This window comes from Urocampus carinirostris, chromosome 17, assembly GCF_059441175.1.
Source record: "Urocampus carinirostris isolate Australia breed hairy pipefish chromosome 17, RoL_Ucar_1.0, whole genome shotgun sequence".
Lineage (NCBI taxonomy): Eukaryota > Metazoa > Chordata > Actinopteri > Syngnathiformes > Syngnathidae > Urocampus > Urocampus carinirostris.
The window spans coordinates 21,794,716-21,821,998 of record NC_142365.1 but is presented as its reverse complement, the minus strand read 5'-3'; the positions used below and the strand labels follow the sequence as shown (position 1 = coordinate 21,821,998).

Genomic DNA, 27,283 nt, shown 5'->3' with positions numbered 1-27,283 from the left:
CCGTAAATTCTCGGTGCTCTTCATCCGTGTCATGCTTTTCAGTAGGCTGGTTTCAAAACAGTGGCGGGCCGTTCATTTCACACCTAGGCCTTCAGCACTGCTACGTCTGAATCAACCCAACCCTCAGAAACTCTTTTATGGCTATAAAGTTACTGCAGCTGTAACCCCTTTCTTTTCTTTAAGTTATTTTCTATCACCATCAAAGATATTGTTAATAAGGTCGAGCCTGTCCTATCCTATCTAGGGCTGAAAATGTCCATATTACAGAAGCAGTGAACATGGGAATTTTTTTTCTTCACTTTTTCGTTGTAATACTTCCATTACCACCCCCTAGCCGATCATAGATTGTGATACAGCGGATGTTTTCCTTGGCCTTCTAGAAGGTCCTGGCTCCTCCAACTCAAAATCTGATTGGCTAAACTAACAGATATATCGACACTTAATTTATGCCCCATGGCCTGCAAAACTGATTATGAAGGCCTCCTGGTAGATATCTCAGCTTGGCAACAAGTAATGGCCAAAATGTGGTTGTTTAAATGCTTAAATATGAATGCATACATCTAGAAGTGGGGCAACCAGGGAAAAAAATAATGAAAGGAAGCTGGAAATATTTAGTAAGTATTCATGGACAAAATCTAATTATTTCAAGGCCAGCCCTGACAGCCCACCACTGGTTTAAAACCCTTTTGAGGGGGGGGGGGGACTAATGTAAAAATGTTTCCGGGAGCGACGCGCTGGCTTGAAATTGTGATGACAATTTGAGCGTGTTTACATTTGTGCGTACAAACTGGTGGACAGTATCTTTCTTATTGGTTCCACGAACGTTCGGTGACCCGTCATGTTTCTCATCTCCGACACTGTGACCGTTGGCGAAGATCATTTTTAGAAAAAGCACAGGAAAAAGCAAAAGTTGAATTTTGCATTGAATATAAGCACAATCACTGAAATGGTTTGATGTTTGAGATGACGTGCCATATCAAAAGATGCCTGTTTATTTCATGATTTAGGTATATAACATTTTATTTAGTGAAGCCATACTTGCAGAACAATTTCAGTAGACGTGTCGGACTTCAATATACTGAAATGCATGTTTAATGTATAAAAAAATTGAAATAAATGGTGGTAGTTTATGATAATGTAAAGCGCCTTACTGTCTTGATTTCCAAAGTCGATTTGATCCTTAAATGTATTCACAAATTCGTAAACATGCAAACTGTGAGGAAATAGTAAATGATTTTTTTGCAGAAAATCTAGGTATTTAATCGGTACACAGTATTCTGATTATTTTCCGAGATAATGCATTTTGAAGACCGCATCTCCTCTATGTCATCCTGAGCTGTGACATCATTAGAGAAACACCAGCACCTTAGCAAGCCAGTCGCCATATTGTTTGATATGTTAATCAGTCGGAGAGTGTTTTAAGCGAAGTTTTGGTGGTTGTTGGGGAGAATGCCTGGGTGTTGTGTCGCAATTGGATTCAGTAATGGTACAAGAGAGAGCAAGCGTCCAAAAAGGGGATAGCAGAGATAACACGCTAGGAGCTGCCAACGTAGGGCTAACTGGTACCGATCAACAAAAGGCGACCCTAGCCTCAGCGGAAAAACGCCAGGCTGGCTAGGCAAAAAACACGTAGTGAGCAGCCAGGCTAACGGGGAACCAACACGAAGAGCGGTTATAGATAGATAGATAGATAGATAGATAGATAGATAGATAGATAGATAGATAGATAGATAGATAGATAGATAGATAGATAGATAGATAGATAGATAGATAGATAGATAGATAGATAGATAGATAGATAGATAGATAGATAGATAGATAGATAGATAGATAGATAGATAGATAGATAGATAGATAGATAGATAGATAGATAGATAGATAGATAGATAGATAGATAGATAGATAGATAGATAGATAGATAGATAGATAGATAGATACTTTATTCATCCCCTAAGGGAAATTCACATTTCCAGCAGCATCCCTGAGCTGAGAACAATACAATAATAAAGCCAAAAGAATACAATATACAAATACCCAGTGTGACGTGCAAATGCCCACTGTAGCGTGTTATATAGAGTAACTAAATAGTGCTTCACAGAATACATATTGCAGTAAGATTCGGTAATATCCAATGTAGGTGGTGTGGTTTAATGTGGGCCTTTACTCTGCCGGGTGGAGTTAAAGAGCCTCATGGCATGAGGAAGAAAAGATCTCTTCAGTCTGTCCGTAGTACAAGACAGTGACAGCAGTCTGTCGCTGAAACTGCTCTTCTGTCTGGAGATAATGCTGTGTAGTGGATGCGATGGATTGTCCATGATTGACCTCAGCTTTTTCAGTGCTCGTCTCTCAGCTACTGTTGTTAGGCTGTCCAGCTCTTTGCCCACAACAGAGCTCGCTTTCCTAGCCAGTTTATTGAGACGAGAGGCATCCTTCTTCTTGACGCTCCCTCCCCAACACGCTGCCGCATAGAAGAGGGCTATAGTGACAAATGCAAAGCTGGCTAGGAATAAACAAACCAAGAAATACAATAAAAGCGTTAGTGCCAGGCTAACAGGCCAAATAACTCCTAGGGGCCAATCATCGAGTGCTAACCAGGAAAAAACAAAACAGGAAAGCCATCGGCAGTCCCGACGCAAGCTGGACAAAATAAAACTGGCTAGTGAAAGTATGAACTCTTTATATTTTTGCCACATTTCAGGCATCAAGTTTAAGCTAAAAAATTGAAAATGTTTCCTGAGAATCAACAACTTTTGACTCACAATAATAAAGTGAAACCAAATGATTCAAACATTGCATATTATATTTACAACAACCAAAACTAAAAAGTAGATGTGGCAGAAATATTGCCCATTTGTTCTCTCAACTCAGCAAATGAACTGCAGAAGTTCCCTGATGACTTCGGCATGATGAAATGTCAACCTACATAACTAAAAATAAAAAACAGAGTGCATCTGTGCGTCATTAAATCTCACTTTAAACGCATCTGAACAGACGGCAGTATGCAGCATACTGACAGCATTATGAAGACTAAACAACACACTAGCAGGTCCGGGATAAAGTTGTTAAAATTCAAAGCAGAAATGAGATACAAGAAGACTTTGCCAAATGTATACAGTACATCATTCGGAGTACTGTGAGAGCAATCATTCAAAATTGAAAGAAAAAAAAAAACGAGGCAAGCCTAACAAAACCTGGTCGGCACCTCTAAAGCCCAAACAAGAAGAAAAACTAATCAGAGAAGCAACGAAGAGGCCCATAATTACATTGAATGACCTGCAGGTATACACAGAGGCGGAACGTTCTGTGCATAGGACAACTATTAGTCATACCCTGGATAAATCTACCCTTTTGGAAAAGTGGCGAGAAGAAAGCCCATCCTGAAAAAATACCATAAAAAGACCAGTTTGGTGTTTGCAAGAAGCCACATGGGAGACACGAATAACATGTGGAACAAATGAAACCAAAATTGAACTTTTTTATTTTTTAACTGCAAAGTATTACATCTGACTTAACAGTAACACTGCACATAACCCTGAACGCACAACTGTCAAACATAGTGTTGGCAGCATCATGCTCTGGAATTGCTTTTCTTCAGCAGGTTCTGAATCCCATGTCCTCTCTTGTGTCTTCCTTAACAAAATGTGAAATTTTGGGTTTGCTTCGGGCTCGGCCCCTCAAATCAAGTTAATTGGTTGTGCTCGACCGTATCGTTCTTTAATAACAGTGGGCTCGGGTCGGGTCGGGCTGGATTTTTTTAGGCCCCGATTCTTATTTCTCCAGGCAGAAATGTTCATTGCAATTGCTCGTAGCTTGCCTCATATGTTATCATCCTTTGCATGTGAAAGCCTATAAAGTTGACTACATAATTGAGGGCCTAATGTACCCATGATTATGTATGCACAATTAGTGTGTGCCTGTGTCTTAGCGTGCTTCTTTTTGTATGTGGCATAGAAAATGTAAATTTCATTTTCCAGTCAGGGTCAAACAGCTCAAAAGGCTTGCTGTGTCCAACTAGCTGACTGTATCTGGCAAGATGGACTGGTGTCAGTTTAGTTAGCTGACTATTTAGCGAGCTTTCTATCAAACTAGTTTTCTGGCCGTCTGTGTGGCTAGCCCTATCTAGTTACTTGAATTAAGCTGGCTAGCTATCTTTGTCTGGTGTTGGCGTAGACAATCGGTGTCACCTGCGAGTTCAATTCTGGGATTCCGTCAGAGTATTTGGACAAAGAAACTAGAGCTGAAGAGAGCAGTTCTTTTGAGGAGTTTCAATACACTGAAACAAAAAAAAATAAACAGAATATTCTGGGCTCGTGATCAGGACTAAGTTCTCCCTCAAACAAGCAAAATGGCTGACCACTGTTTTTATAGGAATGGGTGCACGGATTGACCAAAATTCAATTCAGCTGGAAAACGAAACGTAACAAAGATGGATTTTTTCAGTTGAACAAAGTGAGTGACATTTTTACAAGAAACCTTCGTTAATACAGGCTCTAACAGGATTTTGCACGTGGTATGATAAGATTTCGGTAGGCTCAAGACCAGACTTATCAGAACACCACTCAATAGGGATACATTGAAACAGCAGACAAATACTGCAAGAAAATACTTCATTCACATATGTGGATAAACGTAAGTGCATTTAAAACAACTAAATAAATAATAGGATTACCAAAGTTGTTGATGTGTTGATTATTTCATAAAACTAGTATAAAAGGAAAGTCATGCAATTACGACTACATATTCAGTGGCACATTTTAGTCATCTAACACTAGCTAATGAAATGTCTCCGCAGCACAGTAGAATGCTTTCAATAGGTCAGGCTAGTTAATTTAATTAGCTAGATAAGGAGTTTCATCGAGGTATTTATTACAGAATATTCTGGGCAAAAATGAGCAATAGAAAAATGGCCGTAGGAATTCACAAGTGCAAAGTCAAAATGACTGATGATCACTTTTATACTAAAAGGGCAGTCCATGAGTCAATATGAAATTCTGAATAATATAGTATTTGTTTTATATTTTTTTCTGTGTATTTGGTGTTTTGTGTTGCTGTGTAGGGATAAAGGAAGTGATTTTATGTCCTTATTGGGCACTGAAAGATTTTATACAGCATTTTGAGTGTCAAATCATGGACTGAAAGGTTTTTTAAAAATACATATTGATTTGGGTTGTGTTGATGGGATTGGCCATTTTGAAATTGTAGTGTTCTCAATTACATCACACTTCTACAGCAAGCCAGATGTATCAACTATAAGACTAAATTCCCGGCGTGGTGAATCTTTTTTTTGTAAAATTGTTGCCTGAATGAAAAACGAAATTCTGTTTGGGAATACCTTTAAACTGAACCACAAATGAATGCTTTTCAAGATCATAGTCACCAACGTCGTTTCTGCAGGTGGTACTGAGTACTGTTATAAAAAACAATACCTAGGTACCGGTACTGTTATTTGACACTCTCTTGGAGAGAGGAGCACACCCATTATGAGCAAATATCTCTTAATAACTATTTGATGACGAACCTGCAATTATATGTAAAATTAAATCAAATTTCTGAAAATAAATAATAAAATAATAATAATAATAATAATAATAATAATAATAATAATAATAATAATAATAATAATAAAGCAATGTTCATTTACAATGTTCATTCCACGATTAAATCTACTTGTGTCTTTCTGTTTTATCAACAGAATATTTCAGCACTGAAATTGATCAATATTTAGGTTGCCTGATAATATTTCTGAACATAGGTCCGTTCCTTTGTGAAGTTCCGAAAAGGACTTACTCTTTCGCCCTCTTGTGGTTAGCCAACAAATTACTGCCTAACCCGGTTCAATATTGAGTATGTGTTTTAAAACATCGTAGTGGTAAAAAACATTGACAATTATTAATTTAAAAAGCCAAATTGATTCAAATGATGAGGAAAATTAAATAAACTATCGTATGATTATATATTGTTTAAATATATATTTATAAATATTTGTTTCCCATAAATATATGTTTCCCCTTTATAGGAAGAACCTGGCGGGACGCCAGGGTTTAATTGGTGCCGCCAGAGTCTGAGAGAGACAGAGTTAGAGAGAGAGAGAGAGAGAGAGAGAGAGAGAGAGAGAGAGAGAGAGAGAGAGAGAGAGAGAGAGAGAGAGAGGGAGAGAGAGGGAGAGGGGGAGAGGGAGAGAGGGAGACAGAGAGAAAGGGAGAGAGAGACAGGAGAGAGAGAGAGAGAGAGAGAGAGAGAGAGAGAGAGAGAGAGAAAGAGGGGGAAAGGGAGAGAGGGAGAGAGAGAGAAAGGGAGAGAGAAAGGGAGAGAGAGAGAGAGAGAGAGAGAGAGAGAGAGAGAGAGAGAGAGAGGGACAGAGGGACGGAGGGGGAGAGAGAGAGAGAGAGAAAGAGAGAGAGAGAGAGAGAGAGAGAGAGAGAGAGAGAGAGAGAGAGATAGAAAGAGAGGGAAAGGGAGAGATGGAGAGAGAGAGAAAGGGAGAGAGAAAGGGAGAGAGAGAGAGAGAGACAGAGGGACAGAGGGATGGAGAGAGAGAGAGAGTGAGAGAAAGGGAGAGAGAGAGAGAGACAGAGGGACAGAGGGACGGAGAGAGAGAGAGAGTGAGAGAGAGAGAGAGAGAGAGAGAGAGAGAGAGAGAGCGAGAGAGAGAGAGAAGGAGAGGGAGAAAGAGAGCGAGAGAGAGAGAGAGAGAGGGAGACAGAGACAGAGAGAGAGAGAGAGAGAGAGAGAGAGAGAGAGAGAGAGAGAGAGAGAGAGATCCCCAAAATATGGCGGTTGTTGCAGTGTTTGTCCTGCCCCACCTGCACTGTGATTAGACGGCCGGGTAAAAACTGACATTAATGAGCATTGCGTTTTCCTCAAATTAAACATTTTTCAACACCCACGACCAGGAAAAATAAAAAAATGCGCAGAAACCCTGCCGGCATTTTCCGCTGCTATTGGAAGCAATAGGAAAAGAATTGCTCATACCAGAAGAACGCTTTAGTGGACGTGTCCATGATACAATAACCTCCTGTAAACCATCGTAGAAGAACTGGCATCCTGTCATAGCAGCAATCTCAAAAGGAGCAGTACTCATATCGGATACTGTAATTTACCAAAACACTAGGATTTATAGTCTACCTTGTGATTTGTTCGGTTGCACTACACAATACAGTGACATCTAACATGCAAACATTAAGTACTGTCCCTTTAATAATATAGCTAATAGAGCTTTTCTTCTGATTCCCGAGAAATATGCTTTCGTTTTGGTCGGATTTCCTATTTTTAGCTTAACATATTAAGGGGGCAGCCGTTGTGTTATCAGCAGTTATCGCAACGGGCTGAGTATCGTCCTGATATCATTACTTAGTATCATAATCTCGATTTGGTATCATCAACGGTAGTTTGGCGTGTCTTACTGATCAGAGGTTTCCAGTTGATTTGCACGTGCACGCCGGCGGCTTTTCACGCGCTAGCTTGCTATTGGTCATAGATGATGTCATCCACAGCAGAGACAATAGAGCCCACCTCCCAGCGCGCGCGCCTGCGTGCACGCGCCTCAGATCACTAGTGATGGGAATTGCGGTTCATTTTAGAGAACCGGCTATTTCGGCTCGGCTCATTAAAAAGAGCCGGTTGTTTGTAGATGTTTGTTGTTGTTGTTGCTTTAAAACATAGGTTAACAATTGTCTCATTAAATAGAGGGGAAGAATGAAGCAAAAAGACAACAGAAAATTAGACAAACATGGAAAATAGCAAACAGAAAAAGAAAAAGCTATGGAAATAAGAAACAAAAGAAGAAAATAAAAAGAAAAATATAAAACGGAACGGAAGAGAAGAAGAAAAGAAAAAAAGGAAAAAAGAAGAATAAGAAAAAAAGAAAAAAAGAAAAAAGCAAGCTAACAGAAGTAAAAACCTAAGGGGGAAAGAAAAAGAAGCAGGAAAAAATTACAAGTGTAAAAATAGGGAAAAAAAACTAAAAAGCAAGTAAAATGGGGTTAAAATTTGGAAAAAAAAACGGGGAAAATGATTTTAAAAAGAGATAAATGAAAGAAAAAGCAACAAAAAAGAAAGAAAGCAAAAAAAGAAGTAAAAGGTTAGGTGGGAAAATACGCAAAAAAAAAAAACAAAAGAATGACAAGAGCAAGAAAAAAATGAGTAAACACCTAGGTAAGAAAGAAACAAAAGAAGAATAAAGAGGAGGAAAGGGAAAAATCAAGAAAAAAAGAAGAAAAAGGCTAGGAAAAAACAAACAGAAAGAGAAAATTGGGGGAAAAAGGAGGGGAAAAGAAAAAAAAAACAACCAGAAAGAAGTAAGGACTCAGACAAAAATGAAACAAAGGAAGAAGAAAATAAAAGAAAAAGATTGAATCCCTGATTTTACCAATTCATATTCACCAATCAGAAGAGATGAAACCGGCTCTTGATCGGTCGGGAGCCGACTCTTGTGGCTCACTTCTAAGAGCCGGCTTACAGCGCCATAATGTTCGCAAACGACACATCACAACGGCACACTGACACAAGCTCACTTGGCCAGGCAAGCGCTCCACATGCCGATTTTGCATGAATGCTATTTTTTTTACGCTTTTCTGTATATTGCATCTGTTGTCGGTATATTTTGGGGGTGGGGGTGGGGCTCCCTTTTCTCAATGACGATGCAAGTGCGCAGACTTTTCGGGTGCCGTGCACATCTGGATCAGAACCGATCCGTTGGTACCTGCAAGGGAATGAAGCAAAACGGTGACGCCGCGTGGAAATGACGAGCAGAGTCCAAGACAACAAAGTCCGGGACTACAAAATCCACGACTGCAGAGTCCAAGACTACCACTCTTGATGTAAGTCGTTCCCGTTTTTGATCCTAGGTCCGCTTCGGCCGAGTGCCGGTCAGATTTGCGACATCTAGGTCCATTTCACCGCGTATAGAATTGATAGAGTTTAAATCGTAGATGTGCTGTGTTTCATAAAACCTGATTCTATCGTTCTTTATTACTGTAAAAACAGTGGTCCCCAAACTAAGGCCTGCCACATTTGGTCCGGCCCACTAAACAATACCAAAGAGCATTTCGACACGCAATTCTTTGACGTTAAAAAACCTAAAGTCCATAGTGCCGTGTAACAGTATTTTCCCCCCTTCTGATTTCTGTTTATTTTTATTTGCATATTTATCACTCACAAAGGTCATCAAACCAATTTTAATATCACAGACTCAGAAAAAGAAATGCAGTTATAAATGTTAATTCATTTTATTAAGGAACAAGATAAATCAGATCTGTTCCTAAGCGAAAAATTAAGTATCCCTTGAACCTAATACCGATTTAGGTTACCTTTGGCAGTAATAACAGAAATCAAACGTTTACCATAATTGATCTTTCACAACGCCATTGAGATATTTTGGCCCACTCTTCTTTGCAAAATTGTTTCAAGTCAGCCATATTAGAGGGTTTTCCAGCATGAACTGCCCGTTTAAGGACACACCAAAGCTTCTCAATTGGAATTCATCCCAACTTTGACTTGGCCTCTCCAGAAGTTTCTTGTTGGGTTTTTGAGCCAATCAGAGATGGACTTGCTGGTGTGTTTCAAATCATTGTCCTGCTGCCTGATCCAAGATTGCTTGAGTTTGAGGGCACGAACTGACAGCCGGACATTCTTCTTCAGGATCTTCTGGTAAACTCCAGAATTAATATTCTGTCAACCACAGCAAGTTGTCCTGGTCCTGAGGCAGCATATTGATTTTAACCCAGGTCAAAATGGTGGAAGCGCCAAACTCTTGCCACTGGACTACCAGTGGTCTGCAAACACTGGGCTGCGGACCGGTACTGGGTCATGGGTTGGATGGTACAGGCCGCAAAGAAAAATAAATAAATTGACCTTGCTTATTACACCCAATTTCATTATTACCAATAATAACTTCACAAATGGTCTTATCGTATAGTATAGTATAGTATAGTATAGTATAGTATAGTATAGTATAGTATAGTATAGTATAGTATAGTATAGTATAGTATATTACAGTACAGTACAGTAGCAATCTATCTATCTATCTACCTTGGTCATATCCCTCAAGAGGGGTGACCGACAGCAAGACAAACACAAACAATAACAAAGAAAATAAAAAAGGGAAAAAATAGCAAAAAACAAATGTCACTCGGGTCAGGGTGACACAACACACTCTTTTGTTCAACAGCAGGTCCCGACAGCTTTCACTGGTTTACCCCTGCCGCATCATACCGGTGCCCTGCCCATCCCTTAGAACGCGTCCAAACATCCCACTATCCTTTTACAACACCTCTCCACTCATTCCTATCACCAACAATAGCTCTAGCTTCCACTACTTTGAGATCTCTTTCCTCCAGTGCACTCATAACACCATCCACCCACGTCAATCGCGGCCTTCCTCTTGGTCTCCTTCCATTTACTTCTGCTCTGTAGATCCTCTTCAACATTCGCTCATCATTCATCCTCTCCATGTGTCCAAACAAACTGAGTACTCTCTTATCCACACGCTTGCTCAGTAATTCGCCCTTTCCTTTCATCTTTATTTCACTCAAGGCTAACACCTCAACCTACCTTTTAGTCATCCTTCTGATCTCCTCTTTCTTCCACTCAGTCGCTTTACTTCCACATCCTCTCCAATTTAGTGACCCTAAAACTAGGGTTTGCGAGACCTTTCGGTCTCCCGCCCCCTTTTTTTGCCTTGCTGTCTCTTAGGGAGTAGAGATAGAGAGGAGAGGATCCCCAGTCCCCTCACTCCCTCCACTTTAGTCGCCTCTTACGACACGCAGCGGACCACGGTGGGAGAATTCTCTTACCTCTCATGAAGAGAGGGCCCCTCACCACAGGGCAAAATGTTATATCAGAAGTGGGATTCGAACCCACGCCTCCAGGGGAGACTGCGACCTGAACACAGCGCCTTAGACCGCTCGGCCATCCTGACTTAATAGTATAGTACAGTAAAGTTAATCAATCGATGCATTCCGCCAAACACATTTGCTCAACATTGGATGCAACAGGAATAAAGCCCGGATCGCGGCAATGAGCGTTCCACTGATGACAAAGGAAAAGGCATTATTTTATAGCTCATCATCAAACTATTACTCACAGTCATGTTGCCTCGCCTTTTATGTCTTGAACGCGCACATGATTGGTCCATCAATGTACAACGATGTTGTGGCTGAATTAATTCCCATACATTCCCATACCATCCTGTTGAAATGTTTTTACAAATTTATTGTAATTGTAACATCTGAAATGCACAACTATATTAACAATTAACTCTGGTACCATGACTAAAATAGTGTGATAATAGGATCAAATCTACTGCCTTTTCGCAAGTCATCTGTACCAATTGTGGTTTAGTGGTCTGACAACTATGTTGGAATTGGACCTGTTAAGAAGATTTATCCATAGAGTGTTATTTGGTTATTATTTTTTTCATGAAGTGTCATATTTATTGCCCTGCGATTGGCTGGCAACCAGTTCAGGGTGTCCCCTGCCCACTGCCCGAAGATAGCTGGGATGGGCTCCAGCACCCCCGCGACCCTACTGAGGATAAGCGGTGCAGGTAATGGATGAATGGATGTCATATTTATAGTTAGACTTTTGTTCTGTGAAGTATCCAGAGGAGATATTTGATTGTGGCTTTCTGGAAAACAATACTTTTCTACACTTGGGCGCTCCTGCAATCGTAAATCTTTTTCTCTCAGAAATTGACCCCTGCCCTTCTTTAGAGAAGGGAAAAGTTTTGTGGCCCTCAAAAGAAAAAGTTTGGGGACCACAGCTGTAAAAGGTTTCGAACATGCAGAAATCATGGAATTTCGCCCCCTAGCGCTGGAGTCAGCAACCCAAAATATTGAAAGAGCCATAAAAGACCCCCCAATTTTTTTTCTTAAATGTCTGCAGCAACAAAAAATGAAAATCCTCATAGAAACCCATCTTTGAATACAAAAAAATAAGGGCATTCATGCTGTTTTTGTAAATTGCAACTCCAAAAACTTGACTCAACATACCAATCTTCTCTCGCTCTATTCAAACTCATACTCCTACCTAAGCTGTTTTGGGTCAACAGTGCGCGCACATCCAATGCTATTCCGAGCAACCCGAAAAATGCTTGGAGAATTAAAAGTCACAGGTGTTCACCTTCGTTTTAGTGTCTTCTCCTGATTTTCAGAGTCCCACTCTACAACTAGCCATGACAGCAGCGCTTTAGAAGCACATCCAGAGAGGAGATTAGTTTTTTTCCTCCCCTTTTATCTGTCAGAGGGCTCAAATTCCAACATTTCTTTTCTAAGGCGCTTGTCTTCTGTTGCTATTCTTGGCTGTCTATTTCAAGGCACTCTTTTCGGTGCTTCTTACGAATATGCCCATGGATTAGAAACATCTGTGGGAATCAAATATTTTACATGATACATGCGTTTTATGTAACTCATCAATTTATCCGTGCTACATGAAGTTGAAACACCGACTGGATCGAAAGGAACAAATTATGAAAGAAGGAAGTCAGAGGATGCGGTAGAATACCAACTCGTTCTTATGTAACAAAACATGAAAGAACACAAATGCAGGGAGTATATGCGTGCGTGAACAGAACAACTACATGATGTTCAGATTCCACCCAGCTCTAACAAAACATGAAAGAAGTACAACGCAGTATAAGTTGGAATGGAAGTACGATCCGAAATGTCAATCATTAAGATGGGCCAGTCGGGCTTCTTTCTGGCCGTATTTTTTGTTATTTTTTGTATTTTGTATTATATTTTTCTCCCCTTCGTGGAGTATTTACACAGCATGCCCTGACTTTTACTCAAGTAATTATAAAGAAAATACGTATCAAACTATCAGTTTAACTCAAAATCACTAAATCTAAAGGAAATTTCCTCCTCGTGTTGGGGTAAAAGATGCGCGTCTTCCTCCCTCCACTTCCCTCAGGTCAGACGTCATTTCTGCTTCTTGCTAATAGCCTAAAAGCTTCATACCTGTCAAGCTGTACGTTTTTGCCATACAATGTACATTTATTATGCATTTTAAGACGTGTACGACATACAAGAAAATCTGTCCGGAAAAACGCAAATTTGTCAATTATGGGTACTGTCTTTTTCTCTTTCTTTGTCCCTTTTTGTCTCTTTCTTTCTTTGTGTCTTTTTACCTTCTTTTCCTTTCTCCTCCTTTTTTCCCTTTCTTTCTCTTTTCTCTCTTTCTCTCTCTCTCTCTTGCTTTACCCTCTTCTCTTTCTACCCTTGTCTCTTTCTCTCCTCTCTTTCTCTCTTTAAATTTCAGTTTGGATTTTTTCCTTTCGCTCTCTTTCTTTTTCCCTCTCTCACTATTTCTCTTTTTATCTCTTTTGTTTCTCACATTCTCTCTCTCTCTCTCTCTCTTTCTCTCTCTCTCTCTCTCTCTCTCTCTCTCTCTCTCTCTCTCTCTCTCTCTCTCTCTCTCTCTCTCTCTTTCTTCCTTTCTCTCATTCCTTGTCCTACACTCTCTCTTTTTCTCTCCCTCTCTTTCCCTTATTTCTTTCTCTCTATTTGCTTTCTCCTCAATCTACTAGTCCGGCCCCAGAGAGAATGTTGGTTCTATCGTGTGGCCCCCGAGTTGAAATTAGTTTGACACGCTTGCTCTAGTTGGAACAGTAACAATACAGAACTTACCAGGAGAAAGGCATGATGGGAGTAATCAGGAGAGACACGGCGACCACTAGATGTCATTGTATCGTGGAGTGGAACTGAAAAAAAGAAAGTTCCAAAAAGAAAGGAAAAAAGTTCCAAAAAGCACAAAAGTGTACAAATTACTAGATTAGACTACATATGAAAAAGGATACAAACTACTGAGACTCAATGTGATCAAACCACTAGCTAAGGTTGCAAGTTTTTGTCTTTTGGGTACCCGAATTAGCAAGATGCTGGACAATTATGTCAGCTCCCTTTACGTGAGCCTTTTGGGATGTAAATAAATGCAAATAAAACATTTCCTGTATTTTTGCTTATTTTTCCAGCTAAAAAAAACTCATGATCACATTGACATTAATATTACTTTACCTACTTAAACTTGTACAGATTTCACAAATTATCATAATTTACGCACTTTAAGACACACCGGCTTAAAAAAGACGTTGGTGATATATTTTTAATCTATAACATGCATTGGTCTATAAGGCGTATGGAATTAAAACTAGAGTAAAAGCTAGGGTTGCATAAAAATAAACAAAGACATTTGAATTAATTTAAGTTATTTCATAGAACATACATTAAGATTACTACATCTGGTTTCACCACTTAAATGAATTGATTTCTTTTTTGCCAACTGAACAGCTAGCGAACAAAGAAAGACTCCTCAAAATACACAATAAAATACTTTAAAAGATACATGACAAGATACATTAGAAATTATCTGACAAAATACCCGACAAAATACACAACAAAGTAAACGACAACATAAATGACAAAATATACGACAAAATTATGACAAAAAACACGACAAAAAATTACAAAATACATAACAAAATGAAACACAAAAATCCCCCGACAAAATAAATTTTGAAAATAAATGAGAAAATACTTGACAAGAAAAAAGACAAAAATATACGACAATATAGAAAGCAGAAAATATAGATGACAAATTACACAACAAATTACACAACAAAAAACACAACAAAATACGCTGAAAATACGTGACAAAATTGTCATGAACCAGAACAGGATCAGGACCCAAACGCGTGACGTTACTCACAGAAGCCTTTTATTTTACGGGAAATGGGGAGTCATGCGCGTTAGGCAGCAGTCTGGCGTGAAATGATAGGAAGCCAGAGGCCGACAAGATTGCTGCCAATTGCCCGAGTTGATATCGGATAGATGGGGTCGATACCGGACAAGGCGGGACAGACAGGATAGATAATGAAACAGGATATCGAAAAAAAACAGGACAAACTAGACGGGAACGTATACTGGAGAAAATAATAAACTGGACAAAAATAGACAGAAACAAAACTGGAAATCGAAATTAAACAGGACAAAATAAACGGGAACAATATTGGGCAGGAAATACCAACAGGAACAGGACCGAGTCGAAACCCACGTCTTGCGGAGCAGAAGTTCGTTGACGGACAAAGGAAAAATGAGAGCACTGAACTTAAAGAGACAGAAAGCCAATCTGTCAATGAGACAAAGCTGGTGCCACACGGGCGGGGCCAATTGAGCGCCATGGCAACCGTGACAAAAATTCATGACAAAATACACAAAAAAAGTTGTAAAATAAATAAATAAACACATCACAAAATGACCAAGTACACGACAAAATATTGAAATAAATTATTGACAAAATACACAACAAAATATATAGCAGACAAAATACCGAAATATATGTCCAAATAAACGACAAAATGCAGAAATACACAACTAAATTGCGTTTAAGTCATATATTAAGTATTAACTATTTGTTTATGTGTTTATTTTCTATATGACATATATTTGTAGGTGTTTATTCATACCTTTATTTCTACATATTCCAGGATCAGTCCTCCATAGGTTTTGGGATCATCCCTAAAAAAATCCATGCTGATCCTTACCTTATCAATATCATTTTAAATTGATATTAAAGATTAAAAAAAAAAAACGTCTTATTTCCTTGTATTTTTGCATCCAGGATGAACTTGCAGCCGATACGAGAACAAGATTTGCCTATTTTGTTTTGTCGCCATCCATCACATTGACTGCTGAGCGTTGCGTTCGAGTGATGGAATTATTCTGACTGCCTGTCGCCTAGCACTCACGGAGCCGCCGAACAAGGTTGATTAGCATAGCGCCACATTTACAAACTAATTCCCATACATAGCAAGGCTCGGGCCGGCTGCCAGGGTTTATTTGGTCCTGCCAGAGTCTCATTAACGTGTATGTATTAAAAACATACACCATATATATTCGTGTAAAACACGCTTTTTTTTTAACCTAAGAATAACTCAAATTTTGGGGGCGCGTCATACAAGAGGTTTACGGTATTACTGTATTGTGCAATAATCAGTCGAAAAATACTGCTGACCACCATCGCAAAACATTGGATGCAACAGGAATCAAACCTAGATTGCGGTGGTGAGAGTGACGAATCCTAACCATTAGGCCACCGGTGATATAGATTAGTGGTTGGAAACCACCGGGCCACAGACCAGTATCGGGCCACAAGTCGCTTAGTAGGCTACCAGACCGCACAGAAAGAAAATAATTTCTTATTTTGCTTATACTGTACTCATTCAAGTACACACTTTTTTTAGCCCAAGAAAATCTCAAAGGTTAGGCGCTTGTTACCCTTAGATTCTACGATAGTATATTACCGAAATTTAGAGGTGTACAGTATAGTAACGAGTACATTTACTTCGTTTTAGGACATTTTGTACTTCTGTGAGCATTTTTATTTTACTTTTAACTGAGTGGATTTGTGAAGAACAAACTGTATTCGTACTCCGCTATATTAGGCTACAATGAACCCGTTAATTAAATCCCCTCTCCTTGTAAGTAGGCGCTTTTCCCCTTGCTTGTTCTTGTCTCTCCCGTGTCCCCTGTGTGAGAGACGCTCTGTGGCCCTTTCCACACCCCTTTTAAAGGGGCAGTGTCATATGCCCATCAGGTGGCTGGGAAAAATAACTGCACAAAAATTAAAACCTAAACTGTATTATTGTGGTTTTTTTCTTACTTCACTTCTTTAAAATGTTGCTGTTTTATTTTTATAAATGCATGCTGGGTTTCTCCCTGGGCTAGCTTGTTGTTCTTCCTGCGGAGCATGTTGAAAAAAAAGTACTGTGGCGTTAAATACTCTACTTATGATGAATTTATTTCTTTGATTTATATTGTACTTGTACCGCATAAAGTACTTGAATCTACCTTGATTATGTGAATCTACTTTTTAAATTGAATGTAATTTATGGTTGATTGGGTGGAATTTGATTATTTATTGATCTAATTGATTGGTTGTTTAAGAAAAAAAGGGAGTAAAATAATAAAAATGCTCCTAAGAATTATTTTTGAGGAGGGTGGCAACAAAAAAAGCCTCCTTGACATTTCCTCTTTACAGTCTCACCATGTGTTCCTGCTGTTCTGCACTCGGTGCATTCAGGTGCCCGTGACAGAAAAAAGACCGTCTTTAATCTTTTCACAGCCGGATAAGCACCAAAAAGGCTTCCTGAATAGCTTCCAAATATTGAAATGTTACTGTCATCGACAGTGGTGGCTGCATAATGAAAAACTGTAATTGATTACAGTTACTAATTATTTCTTTAAAAATCTAACATTCTCACCAACACTATTCTTTCGTGCGTTAGACCAGGGGTGTGCAAACTTTTCAGATTTGGTAAGCTGTAAATGGGTGGGGGCTGACTATTCAGCCTGATATTCTTTGAACAGTCTTAAATAAATTCGCCCTCCGTAAAAGATTTGCAGTGCTTGGCAATCAGCGTCACGGCCTCGTAGCTCGCCTTTGTAACATTTTCATTTGACTTGCAGGGTCTTGAGAAAAAGCACTGCTGTGCCATTGAAACAGCTTCCAGTTGCCTCACCTTTTCACAGTGTTCTTTTCCAGTTAGCTTTTTGTAGTCAGCATGTTTTGTCTGGCAGTGCCTATTGATGTTATATTCTTTGAAAACAAACACAGTCTCTTGGCAAATTAGGCAGGTGGCGGGCCTCACAGTCAACTTTCTTTTTTTTTTAATTTACAGTCGCCATGTCGGAAATGGGGTGGGCTAAAAATCTCAAAGAAAGCCAAGGGCAAGGTGGCCAAAGGGCTACTGCCATCATCTGGTGAAATGGGTTTTTATTTATTATTTGTACAAATTTATTTTTTACTGTGGTGGGTCACATATTATTAAATTTATGACAGAGGCCATGGACCTGTAAAAATTGGACCCTGGGCTGGACATACCAGCATTGGATTAATGCTTTTATCCCCTCAAAAACGCTTATTGGTTTATTTATTTTTTCCTGATTGTTTTTTTTTTACATTTTTTTTTAATTGAACATCAAGTTTTTATAACAAGGCATTTTATGGAGCATAAATCACATCTCATCATCACACGAGAGAAATAATCATGAAAGCCTTATAAAAGAAGAGAAAAATACTATCCATGCATCCGTTTATCATATGCACCACTTATCCTTAGTAGGGTCGCAGGGGTGCTGGAGCCCATCCCAGTGAACTTCAGGCAGTGGGTAGGGGACAACCTGAACTGGTTGCCAGCCAGTCACTGGGAACACAGAGACAGACAACTCACTCCCTCATTCACACCTAGGGGCAATTTGGACCCGCCAATTAACCTGACATGTATGTTTTTGGGAGGCACCAGTAGCTAGACTTGAACCCTGAACGTCTGCACTGTGGGGCTACATGCTAACCACCCATCTTCCGTGCCGAGAAAAACACCAAATCAGTATAACCATATGTAGTACAATATATAGATGTCATTAAATGGGTATATATATATATATATATATATATGTATATATATATATATATATATATACTGTATATATTCATTTATGTAGTTTTCATTGACTCTTAGTCTTTTCGCCTTGACATCTCTCAATCTAGTGTTCACTTAGTTTCTACCCGGAGAGACAAAAGTCAATCCTGATTGATGTGGAATTTGTTTTAGAGGTCCGCTTTCAGATTGGCGTGGTTGTCGTCCGGCAAGGCTGTTAGCCAGGATAGCATCACGGAAGTTGAAGTGAGACCTCTTACACGTTTGTCTGACATTTTCCTCAGCCGATTAGAAAACTACACACAAAAACGCTAACGAAAATTGCTCAGATGAGCATGAAAAGCAGCAAATGAACGTCATCAGCATCCTCAATGTTTAGTTGTGTTAAACACAGTCCTTTCCACCTTTCCGCAAAATTTGTTGTGTACCCAGATGGGTACATTCCCTTTGGGCAAGGTTCATTATCTTCAGCTCTTCTGACTATATCCCATCAATTGCACTGAATGCCTAATATAAGATTTCCATTTTGGCAACAGTGAACTTGTCGTTAGGAGCGGGAGAATAGAAAACAACCTAAACATCTGAACTCAAGACTAGTATTTCAGTTTACGGCTGCAATATTTTGAAGCGAGAATAAGTCTCTGCGAGAATAAACGCTCCAACAATCGCATTAAATTTTTATTTTGAGAAAAGTTGGCCACACATGTTGCTTTGTTTTGTTTTTTTGTTTAGTACTCTGAAGATTGATTATGTTTCACACGTGAAAATAGATTGTGCAATATGATATACTGATTTTTAATGTCAAAAGTTTGGCAAGTATGATGTAACTCAGTTACCCCGTAGATTATTGACACCGAAAAGTAACACGTCACTCCAAAAATAACACGTCACTCCAAAAATAACGCGTCACTCCAAAAGTAGCCAACCCCCTAAAAATGCTTAGAAATAGAAAAATAAATAAAATAAAATGTGTACACCAACCTGTGGAAGTAGTAAAGCCGTCATATTCTTTGGCTTGTGCAATCATGAGAGCTTGAAAACAACACTTACCACTCCATATCCATTTTGTCCCAAGGCATCAAACAACCCTCTAAGAACTCATTCCCTAGGTACTGTTTAACACATTTTCTTTCTTTCTCTAAGCATGTTGAAAAAATAGATTTTAAAAATAAAAACACCCAAAATTCAGTACAATTTTACAGTACATTCTGTGCTTACGTTTGCTCCATTGATTTCCCATTGGTTTAATGTACCGGTATAAACTGCCCATAACTCTAACATGACTTCCAAGCCGTTATTACTGGCGGATCGAGGGTTGAATGTGAAAATAGGAGTGATGCAGAATTATTCAGCAGTGGAAAGACTTTGCAACTCACCGCCTGCATTTAAAAGTATTCCCAAACGATTTTCTTTAATTAGGCACAAAACACGTAGTGTTCCTCCACACAACTATGCAAATATGTTGCATAATATTCCACTTGCCATGGAACTTGAGATATTGTCTGAAAGTTGTTTCCTGTAGAACTATGGTGTCATTGAAGGAACTCAACACTTTCAAAATGTCGAATCCCATTAACACAACATGTGAGGCCAGCTCAGAAACACACAGCAATTATTATGAATTTCTCAGGAGGTAGAGCGCTCGTCTTGGGATCAAGGGATCCCAGTTCGAATCCCGGCTTGTCCGTGTTACACGTCGAAGTGTCCTTGGGTAAGACACTGAACCCCTAATACCCCCAATAAGCAGGTTAGCGTCTTACATGGCTGCAATAAGGGGCCGCTATTGGGAAATGTGAAGCACACTGTAAAGCGCTTTGGGAAGTCATTGACTTGAAAAGCGCTATATAAATGCAGATCATTTCATTTCATATGTCTTATTTCTGGTTGAAGTACACGATTGCAGATTTTCGTTTGTGTTTTTTGCTGAGTGCGTCGTGATTGGTATGATTTTGTCAGGATAGCTCCCCGTTAGTTTTGGGGGTGCTGAAAGCTTTTTTGTTTTGTTTGCTACCAGTTAGCACTCGTGTCTATTGCTTTATTCTTGGTCGGCTTCGCTTTTACCGCCGTAGCAGTTGCTGCTTTTCGTTGTCTGTTCCCGGTTAGCCTGGCTGCTAACTGGATGTTTTTTGATTGGCTAAGCTGGCGCTAGCAGCGATTTTGCCGTGTTCCTTGGTGTGTTTATTCCTGGCCAGCTTTGGTTTGTCGCCATAGCCGTTAGCACTTTTCATCGTTGGTTCCTTTTGTTGATCAGTCTCAGTTAGCTCCCACCCTCTGTTGATGAATCTCCATGTGTGTTTTTTTACTAGTTATCCGCTTTTTGGCTGCTCGCCCTTTGTTGTACCATTACTGCATCGACCTGCAACAGAGCGCCGAGGCTTTATCCACAAAAACTACTAAAATTTCACTTAAAACACTCGTAACCTTTTTAACTAATTAACACGCAATACAATATGGCGACTGACTTGCTAGGGTGATGGTGTTTCTCCAGGGTGACATAGACAAGACAGGCTCTCTTCAAAATGCATTATCTGGGAAAATATTCGGACTATACCAATAAAAATCTATAGATTTTATGCAAAAGAACATGTACTATTGCTTACATTTTGCATGTTTAAGAATTTGGGATTACCTTTAATGAGTAATGCTCCATGTTTTAATGACAGTTGAGTTACAAAATTGAATTAACAACGCGTTACAATACTCATGACTGAGAAATGTATTTGGTTCCTTAGTCCCAACACTGGGTTATGAAAACGTCCCTTCAAGAAATCTGCTTTAGGTTCAATTTTCTCCAATTTGGGTGCTTTTTCCACGTCTCGATTACAAGAAGGTCTGCTATTGTCACGAGGAGTGTAAAGGCCGCTTTGGTGACAGGGCGATCACAGAGATAGAGGCTTCCGCCGTGACAAATCTGGGTCAATGTAACCCCCGCCCCCCTCTACCACAGGCTAAGCTGGAAAAAGAGAGAAAAAACAAAGACGACACACTCACAAAAGATGAGGACACCGTCGGCAGACTGCAAACGTAAGCACGAGGAGACCAAAGATCGGGTCGTTCCCTCTTTGGGTCCGTATCTGCTCGGTGTGGGGATTGAAGGCAATCCCGAAAATAATTTTGATTAAATCTGTTTCCTTTGTTCTGTGTTACGCAGTCTATGTGTCCCGCCCCCATCCCCTCCCTATCTTGTTTATTTTCTACCACTTTTCCCCGGGCCGTCCACATCATGAGAGATTCAGTGTGAATCTTGCCCAAGGGGGGGAAAATTCAATTGAAAATGACCCTGTGTGCACAAAAATGTCAAAAGAATGATTGCTGCAATTGATGGTACATGGAAGTTTGGGCTAAAAAATACCGTGCCATGCATATTGGTTGGGTTTTAAATGAAGACAGAAAACTGATTACATATGATGCAAATGGGGGCGTCATACTCGTTTTGACTGAGGGCCACACCATGACTGTCCTCAAAGGGCTTGATGTAACTCATAAATGTAACTAAATTATTGGTTGGTTGGTTGTTTGGACCCCTTAACCACTTGTCTCGTAGGGGCACCATTTCCTGTGATGTGTCTTGGGCATGTACAGCCTGGTGGTGCCCATCCCTCTCCATGCCAACGTATGTTTCCACCCAGTCTCGAGCCAGGGAGCTTTCGCGTGTTAGGCGAACGGGATTATGTAAAATAAATGTAACTACTTCTACATGTAAAGTAACTCTGAATGGATCAATTATTCAAGACATTACAGTTGTATTGCTTAACAATGAGAGGCCCCTTGAGAAGCAACTCATACTTGCTCTCACGTATAACGTCATAGTCTCACACAACTGTACTCCCATACAAAAAACAGTCATGCAAAAACACTACCTATCTATCTATCTACCTTGGTCATATCCCTCAAGAGGGGTGACTGACAACAAGACAAACACATACAATAACAAAGAAAATAAAAGGGAAAAAAAAAAACACGAAATTCTTTGGACCATGGCCAACCCAAATGCCCAAACACCCAGACAAGTTAGGCACCTCGGCACCTAAGTTAGTCATGGTTTCAGCCTTCCAGATGAAACCGGACACAAGAAAGCGGCCATGTAACTCGGTTCAGGGTGACACAACACACTCTTGTTCAACAATAGGGCCCGACAGCTTTCACTGGTTTACCCCTGCCGCATCATACAGGTGCCCTGTCCACCTGTATGATGCAGACATAATAGAGTAGGAGTGGCTGTGCTTGTGAGTGAGAAAGCAAAGGAAAAAATGGTAGAGTATGAATAGATATCTTCCAGATTGATGTGGGTGAGGTTGAAATGGGGTGTAGAAATATGGAAAAACACTACCACTGTCTTTAAAATCTTTATTGCATGTTTACTCTGGAGTGCCATGTGCAATCTCGTTGCATACAACGTTTGTTCAGGTTGAGATCGAATGCAATAAAGACAATTCGATTCAATTCAAAACAAAGGAAGATGAAAACCAGTGGAATCAGTGGGAACCCCCTGCTATTTTAAAGCACTTTGCAAGAACCTACCAGAACAGGTATTGGGAGAAGCTAACAAAAGCTAGCACCCGATATAACAACTACTACTCTGGAGAAAGTGAAAAAGCCTTTTGTATGATTTGCACCCCAACCAACATGCATGGCCAAGTGTCTCACTTCCTACGTAATTAAAAGTGGATCAACTATTAATTCAGGAAACGAACAAGTTCTGGAGTCATTAGCTGTTACAGATGAGACTCATTTATCAGTGAGCGGGGTGTTTTCGGTTGCGGTGTAATGTACTAAAAAGTCATTAGATGTTAATGATGGTGATTGTGGTTGTTAAATGGCTCAAATAAATACAAAGTTACCTTTTAATGAGGTGCAATCTATTGCTTCTCTGTGCTGTGTCGTGTTGACGTGAAAAAAATGGTTATTCGTGCAGTGGCCTGTTTATTGTCAACAAAACAATCGCACATCTCTGATTGATGCTTAGTTTTACATATTATGGGCTTACATTTTCAGGGGTGGACCCAAGTAAAAGGGAAACAGGAACCGAGGTGCTCAAAATAAGGACGGTATTTGATAACAAAACCAGGAACAAAGTAACAAAAAGGGGTTTAAAAAACCAATAACATCAAAAAACAAACTTGACAATATAAATATCATAACAAGAAAACAAAAACAAAAACAAAACTAATGTGGTTTTGGAAATACAATAAAGTAACAAATAAAAAAAAGTGTGCGAAAACAACTAAATAAAGGTCTGAACCAGAAACAGGAACAAAAACCAAATCTCATGTAGCAATGACAGTGGAAATGAAATGACCCGACCCCGTGTGTAGTCCAAACAGTCATTAAAATGGGTCAGCATAGTTAGGGACCAATGTGTGGTAATACGACAAGCCTATGGTCAGATCTAACCCAGTTGGCGCTCTCTGGGGGAAGGTGGCATACCAGATCCCAACAAACAGCATCCATTTTCAGTAGTTCATAAGGCAGCTATATTGTGGATGGCATGTCTTAACCTCCTTTTTACCACTACCATTGCCGAATTTACCCGTGGAGCAACCGAAGAACCAGACTTCATGGTGAAATGGTATGGATTATGTTAACCACGGCCTTGTACAAAAATGACATTAAAGCTAGCATCCCTTGAACTGATTGAAAACATACTGTTTTTCCAGATTTAGCTTCAAAGATGACAAAAAAAAGCTACAAACTTACTTATGGTGCTAAAAAAGATGTTTACCTCACAGTCATAACGTTGTTGGACAGATCTCAAGTATTGAACCAAACTTGGAAAAGGTACTTCCTTGGGTCCAAACGTAGTCGACATCTTTTAGTTGGCGATATGAAGAGGAAAATGGCGGTTACTGTCCTCCCTTTGAATATGTATAAAAACTGAAAAAAAAACAATGCAAGAGGATCCAACCGTGACCCACCCATCACTGCGTACAAAAAAGACATTTGTACAACCAACAACTGCCATTCTAAAAAAAATGTCTTTCAAATGTCCTACCTTGTTAAAGGGCTTGAAGGCTTCTGTGAAGTGTCTTGAATTTGAAAGCACCTACCTTGACATATCCGTGTGGCACAAGAACATTAAAAGTACGTACGCTAGTCTTTAGATCAGCAAATTTCTTCAGAGTCTTGATGAGTCCTCTGAGGGATAAAGGTTGTTGCAAGTTCATCACTATTTTTGCAAATAAGGTTTTGAAAAAGCCAGAAGCAATCTCGGTCATTTTGTTATGACAACAGCCTCTGCGCTGGGATGTCAAACTCCTAACATTTATGGACCAGCATTCAATTTCTGGCAGACTAGTCAAGTAGAACATGAGATCAGCATTTTTGAATTGATTTGCCAAAGAGAGGCCATTACAGTCAAACGTGGTGAGGCGGTGTCGTTTTTGTATCCAGTTTGCCAATCAGAGATGTGACTTTGTTGACAAAACGTGTAAAAAAAAACTGAATGCATTTCCTGTTCTGTGTTGTCCGAGTTGCTTTGGGGTTTACTTTACATTTCATAAATAATTAAAAAGCCACGCTTACAATAAAATACTAAAATCGGCTCTCCAAGTATGAAAAGCAAAAATTAATGATTATAGTTCGGCATAAATATGAAATTTAAAGTCTGACCCATGTTTTCAGATTTTTAAAGTATAGTTAAGTTGGCACTAACATCTCCTTTTCTCTGTCTTTTCCCTATACGGCACAGCTTCCCATGAACCCAGATGCCTCCTCTTCCCCTTGACGAGCGCATAGTGGTCATCCAGCGACCTAAAAACATCGCCGTGTGCGAAGCTTCCCCTCAAGCAGTACCGCACTACTCGTCCCAGATAGCCGGCCCTTCCAACGGACAAATCGTCCGCGCTCCCCATCCTCACTTCTACTCGCCCACCTGCAAATCTCTGACTTTGGAATGCAAGCGCAGAGCTCCGCGTGGACAGAACCCCCCAGGCGACTATTCTGCCGTGCCGCCTGGTTACAGGAACGTCCCGAGCCACTGCCACAGCAACGGGACCGTAACTCTAAGCCCACGACTGCCGTCCCACACGCATACTATTGATATCAGGTTGACTTTGGACAAAGGTGGAAGGGCAGGAACTGGCAACTATCTCGAGGGTAGTCGTGCGAAATGTGTCCCGTCGCGCCCAGAACCAACTGAACGAAGGACCGGCGGTGGAGGCGAGCGCAAACTGCAGCGGAATCGGCCCGGCCCGCCACCGCCGTCCGTCCTGCAATTCGTCCCTGCACAGGGCCACCTCAGGGATGTGAAAGAGAAAGAAAAGTCATTCTTTTCAAAAAGACCTGACCGCGATTTCCCCTCGCTGGATCACAAGTCTTCCAAGCTGGGCTCCACGCAGCACCACCTCCCCCACCACCACAATTCCATTCCTGTCCCTCGCGCAGCTGTCCTGAATTCTGACCATCTCTCCTCCTCCCCACCTCGGCCTGCACATGTCCCATCTGCTTTCAAACAATTTAGCCAGCCTCACCCATCCAGGCACAAAGACCACCGTCCTCATATCCTTCATGGTCTTCCCCTATCTCCCTGTGCTTCTCACACAGTAGCGTTCCCCAGTCCTGACCACACCTGCACCGTTGACTGTGCCCACCCCTTCGGATGTGGTTGCTGGAGACTGCTGCGATGCAGAGGGTCTAAAGGACACGCCTCTGGTTTCAGAGGAGGAGGGGACAACTCCTCTACATCGTGCGGTCATAGTGTCGGCCCCATGAAAAAGGCCAACAAAGAAATGGTCCTTAAAAACTTGGGGGGATGTATCTCCACTGATTCCACCTCCAACACGTCTTCAACCAACAGCACTGTGTCTGACCACCAACCAAGCCTGTTCAAACCTCTCCACTGTGCCTCTTGCTCCAGCGAGGCCGCAAACTTTGAGAGCCCTGCGATACTCAGAAAGAAAATGGTCGGGGGATGCTTGCCTTGTACCCCAATATCCTCTTCTGCCCCTCTGCGGGCAATACAAAGCTGTGTCACGGGCTGCCATCCCAAAGCCTCCCACACCGGAAGCTCCACCTGCAGCTATTGCAGCAGCGACCCCATTGTGGTTACATTCAACCCCCGCAGATCTAAACCGCCGTGTAGAACCATCGGAGCGCCACACCCAGCTAGCACTTTCCAAGCTGATAATGATGACTACGGCGTTCGAACTATCTGGCCCGAAGAACTAGCAAGAAAGTTCACCTATTCCGCAGTCCAAGAAAATCACCGTACTGGGTTAGGAATAGGAATCGGTAAGACAACACAGAGGCAGATTCAAAACGAAAGCAAGAGACCCGGGCTCGTCCGTTTAGATTGCAAAAACCTGCAGGATTACTCATGCCCTCAGTTTACGGACCATGCCGGCCGGCGGCGGCTACAGCAGGACAAGATGGCAGCCATGGATTTCAGCAGGTCCGCACCAGGATATGATGAACAACAGGGCTCGCTCTGGAGGGTCCGCGATAAAGCGGGAAACGTAGAGCACTGTCCAGATATACCGTGTCCTTCTTCGCCATCACCCCGCCTCCCTTCTCCGCCGTCACCAGTTTCCTTTTCGCCTCCGCCCTCCGCTCCGGCCACACTCATCAAACCCAAACCTTGGCAGAGGGACAGGAACGGGGGCCACTCTCTCCCGTCGGCTCAGTCACTTCACTTGGCTCTCAACTCACTCAACAGAGATCTAAATGAGGAGAAGAGCAGAAGTAAGACTCTTTGCCTCATTCTGTGTTCAGGGTCAACCCAAGCAAACCATAGCTAGAAATTTCCACTTTAAAAAACGTTTACATCATTTGTAACAATGAGCCCCCACGAATCCAAACACATCATTCAGATGGATGCTGTGTTTTGGGAAAATAAATTGGTTATAAATATAT

General features: G+C 40.8%; 2 protein-coding genes and 1 non-coding gene across 5 annotated transcripts in view; 1 reads left to right on the top strand and 2 right to left on the bottom strand.

Moving 5' to 3' along the window:
- esrra (estrogen-related receptor alpha) overlaps positions 1–27,283 on the bottom strand; it is a 184,149-nt gene that overhangs the window by 77,583 nt on the left and 79,283 nt on the right. The gene's annotated exons all lie outside the window — the stretch shown is intronic.
- The window catches only part of LOC148349509 (uncharacterized), a 32,626-nt gene continuing 13,911 nt past the window's right edge, over positions 8,569–27,283 (top strand). For 2 of the 3 annotated variants that reach the window (XM_088320967.1, XM_088320969.1), the window contains exons 1-3: positions 8,569–8,819; positions 21,381–21,457; positions 25,122–27,112. In XM_088320967.1, the coding sequence (XP_088177093.1) occupies positions 25,138–27,112 (1,975 nt within the window). In that variant the 5' untranslated portion in view covers positions 8,569–8,819; positions 21,381–21,457; positions 25,122–25,137. The remainder of the gene's footprint in view (positions 8,820–21,380; positions 21,458–25,121; positions 27,113–27,283) is intronic. The other variant, XM_088320968.1, reaches the window with a different exon arrangement.
- On the bottom strand, positions 10,836–10,918 carry trnal-cag (transfer RNA leucine (anticodon CAG)). Its single transcript has one exon. It is a non-coding gene; the product is annotated as a tRNA-Leu (tRNA).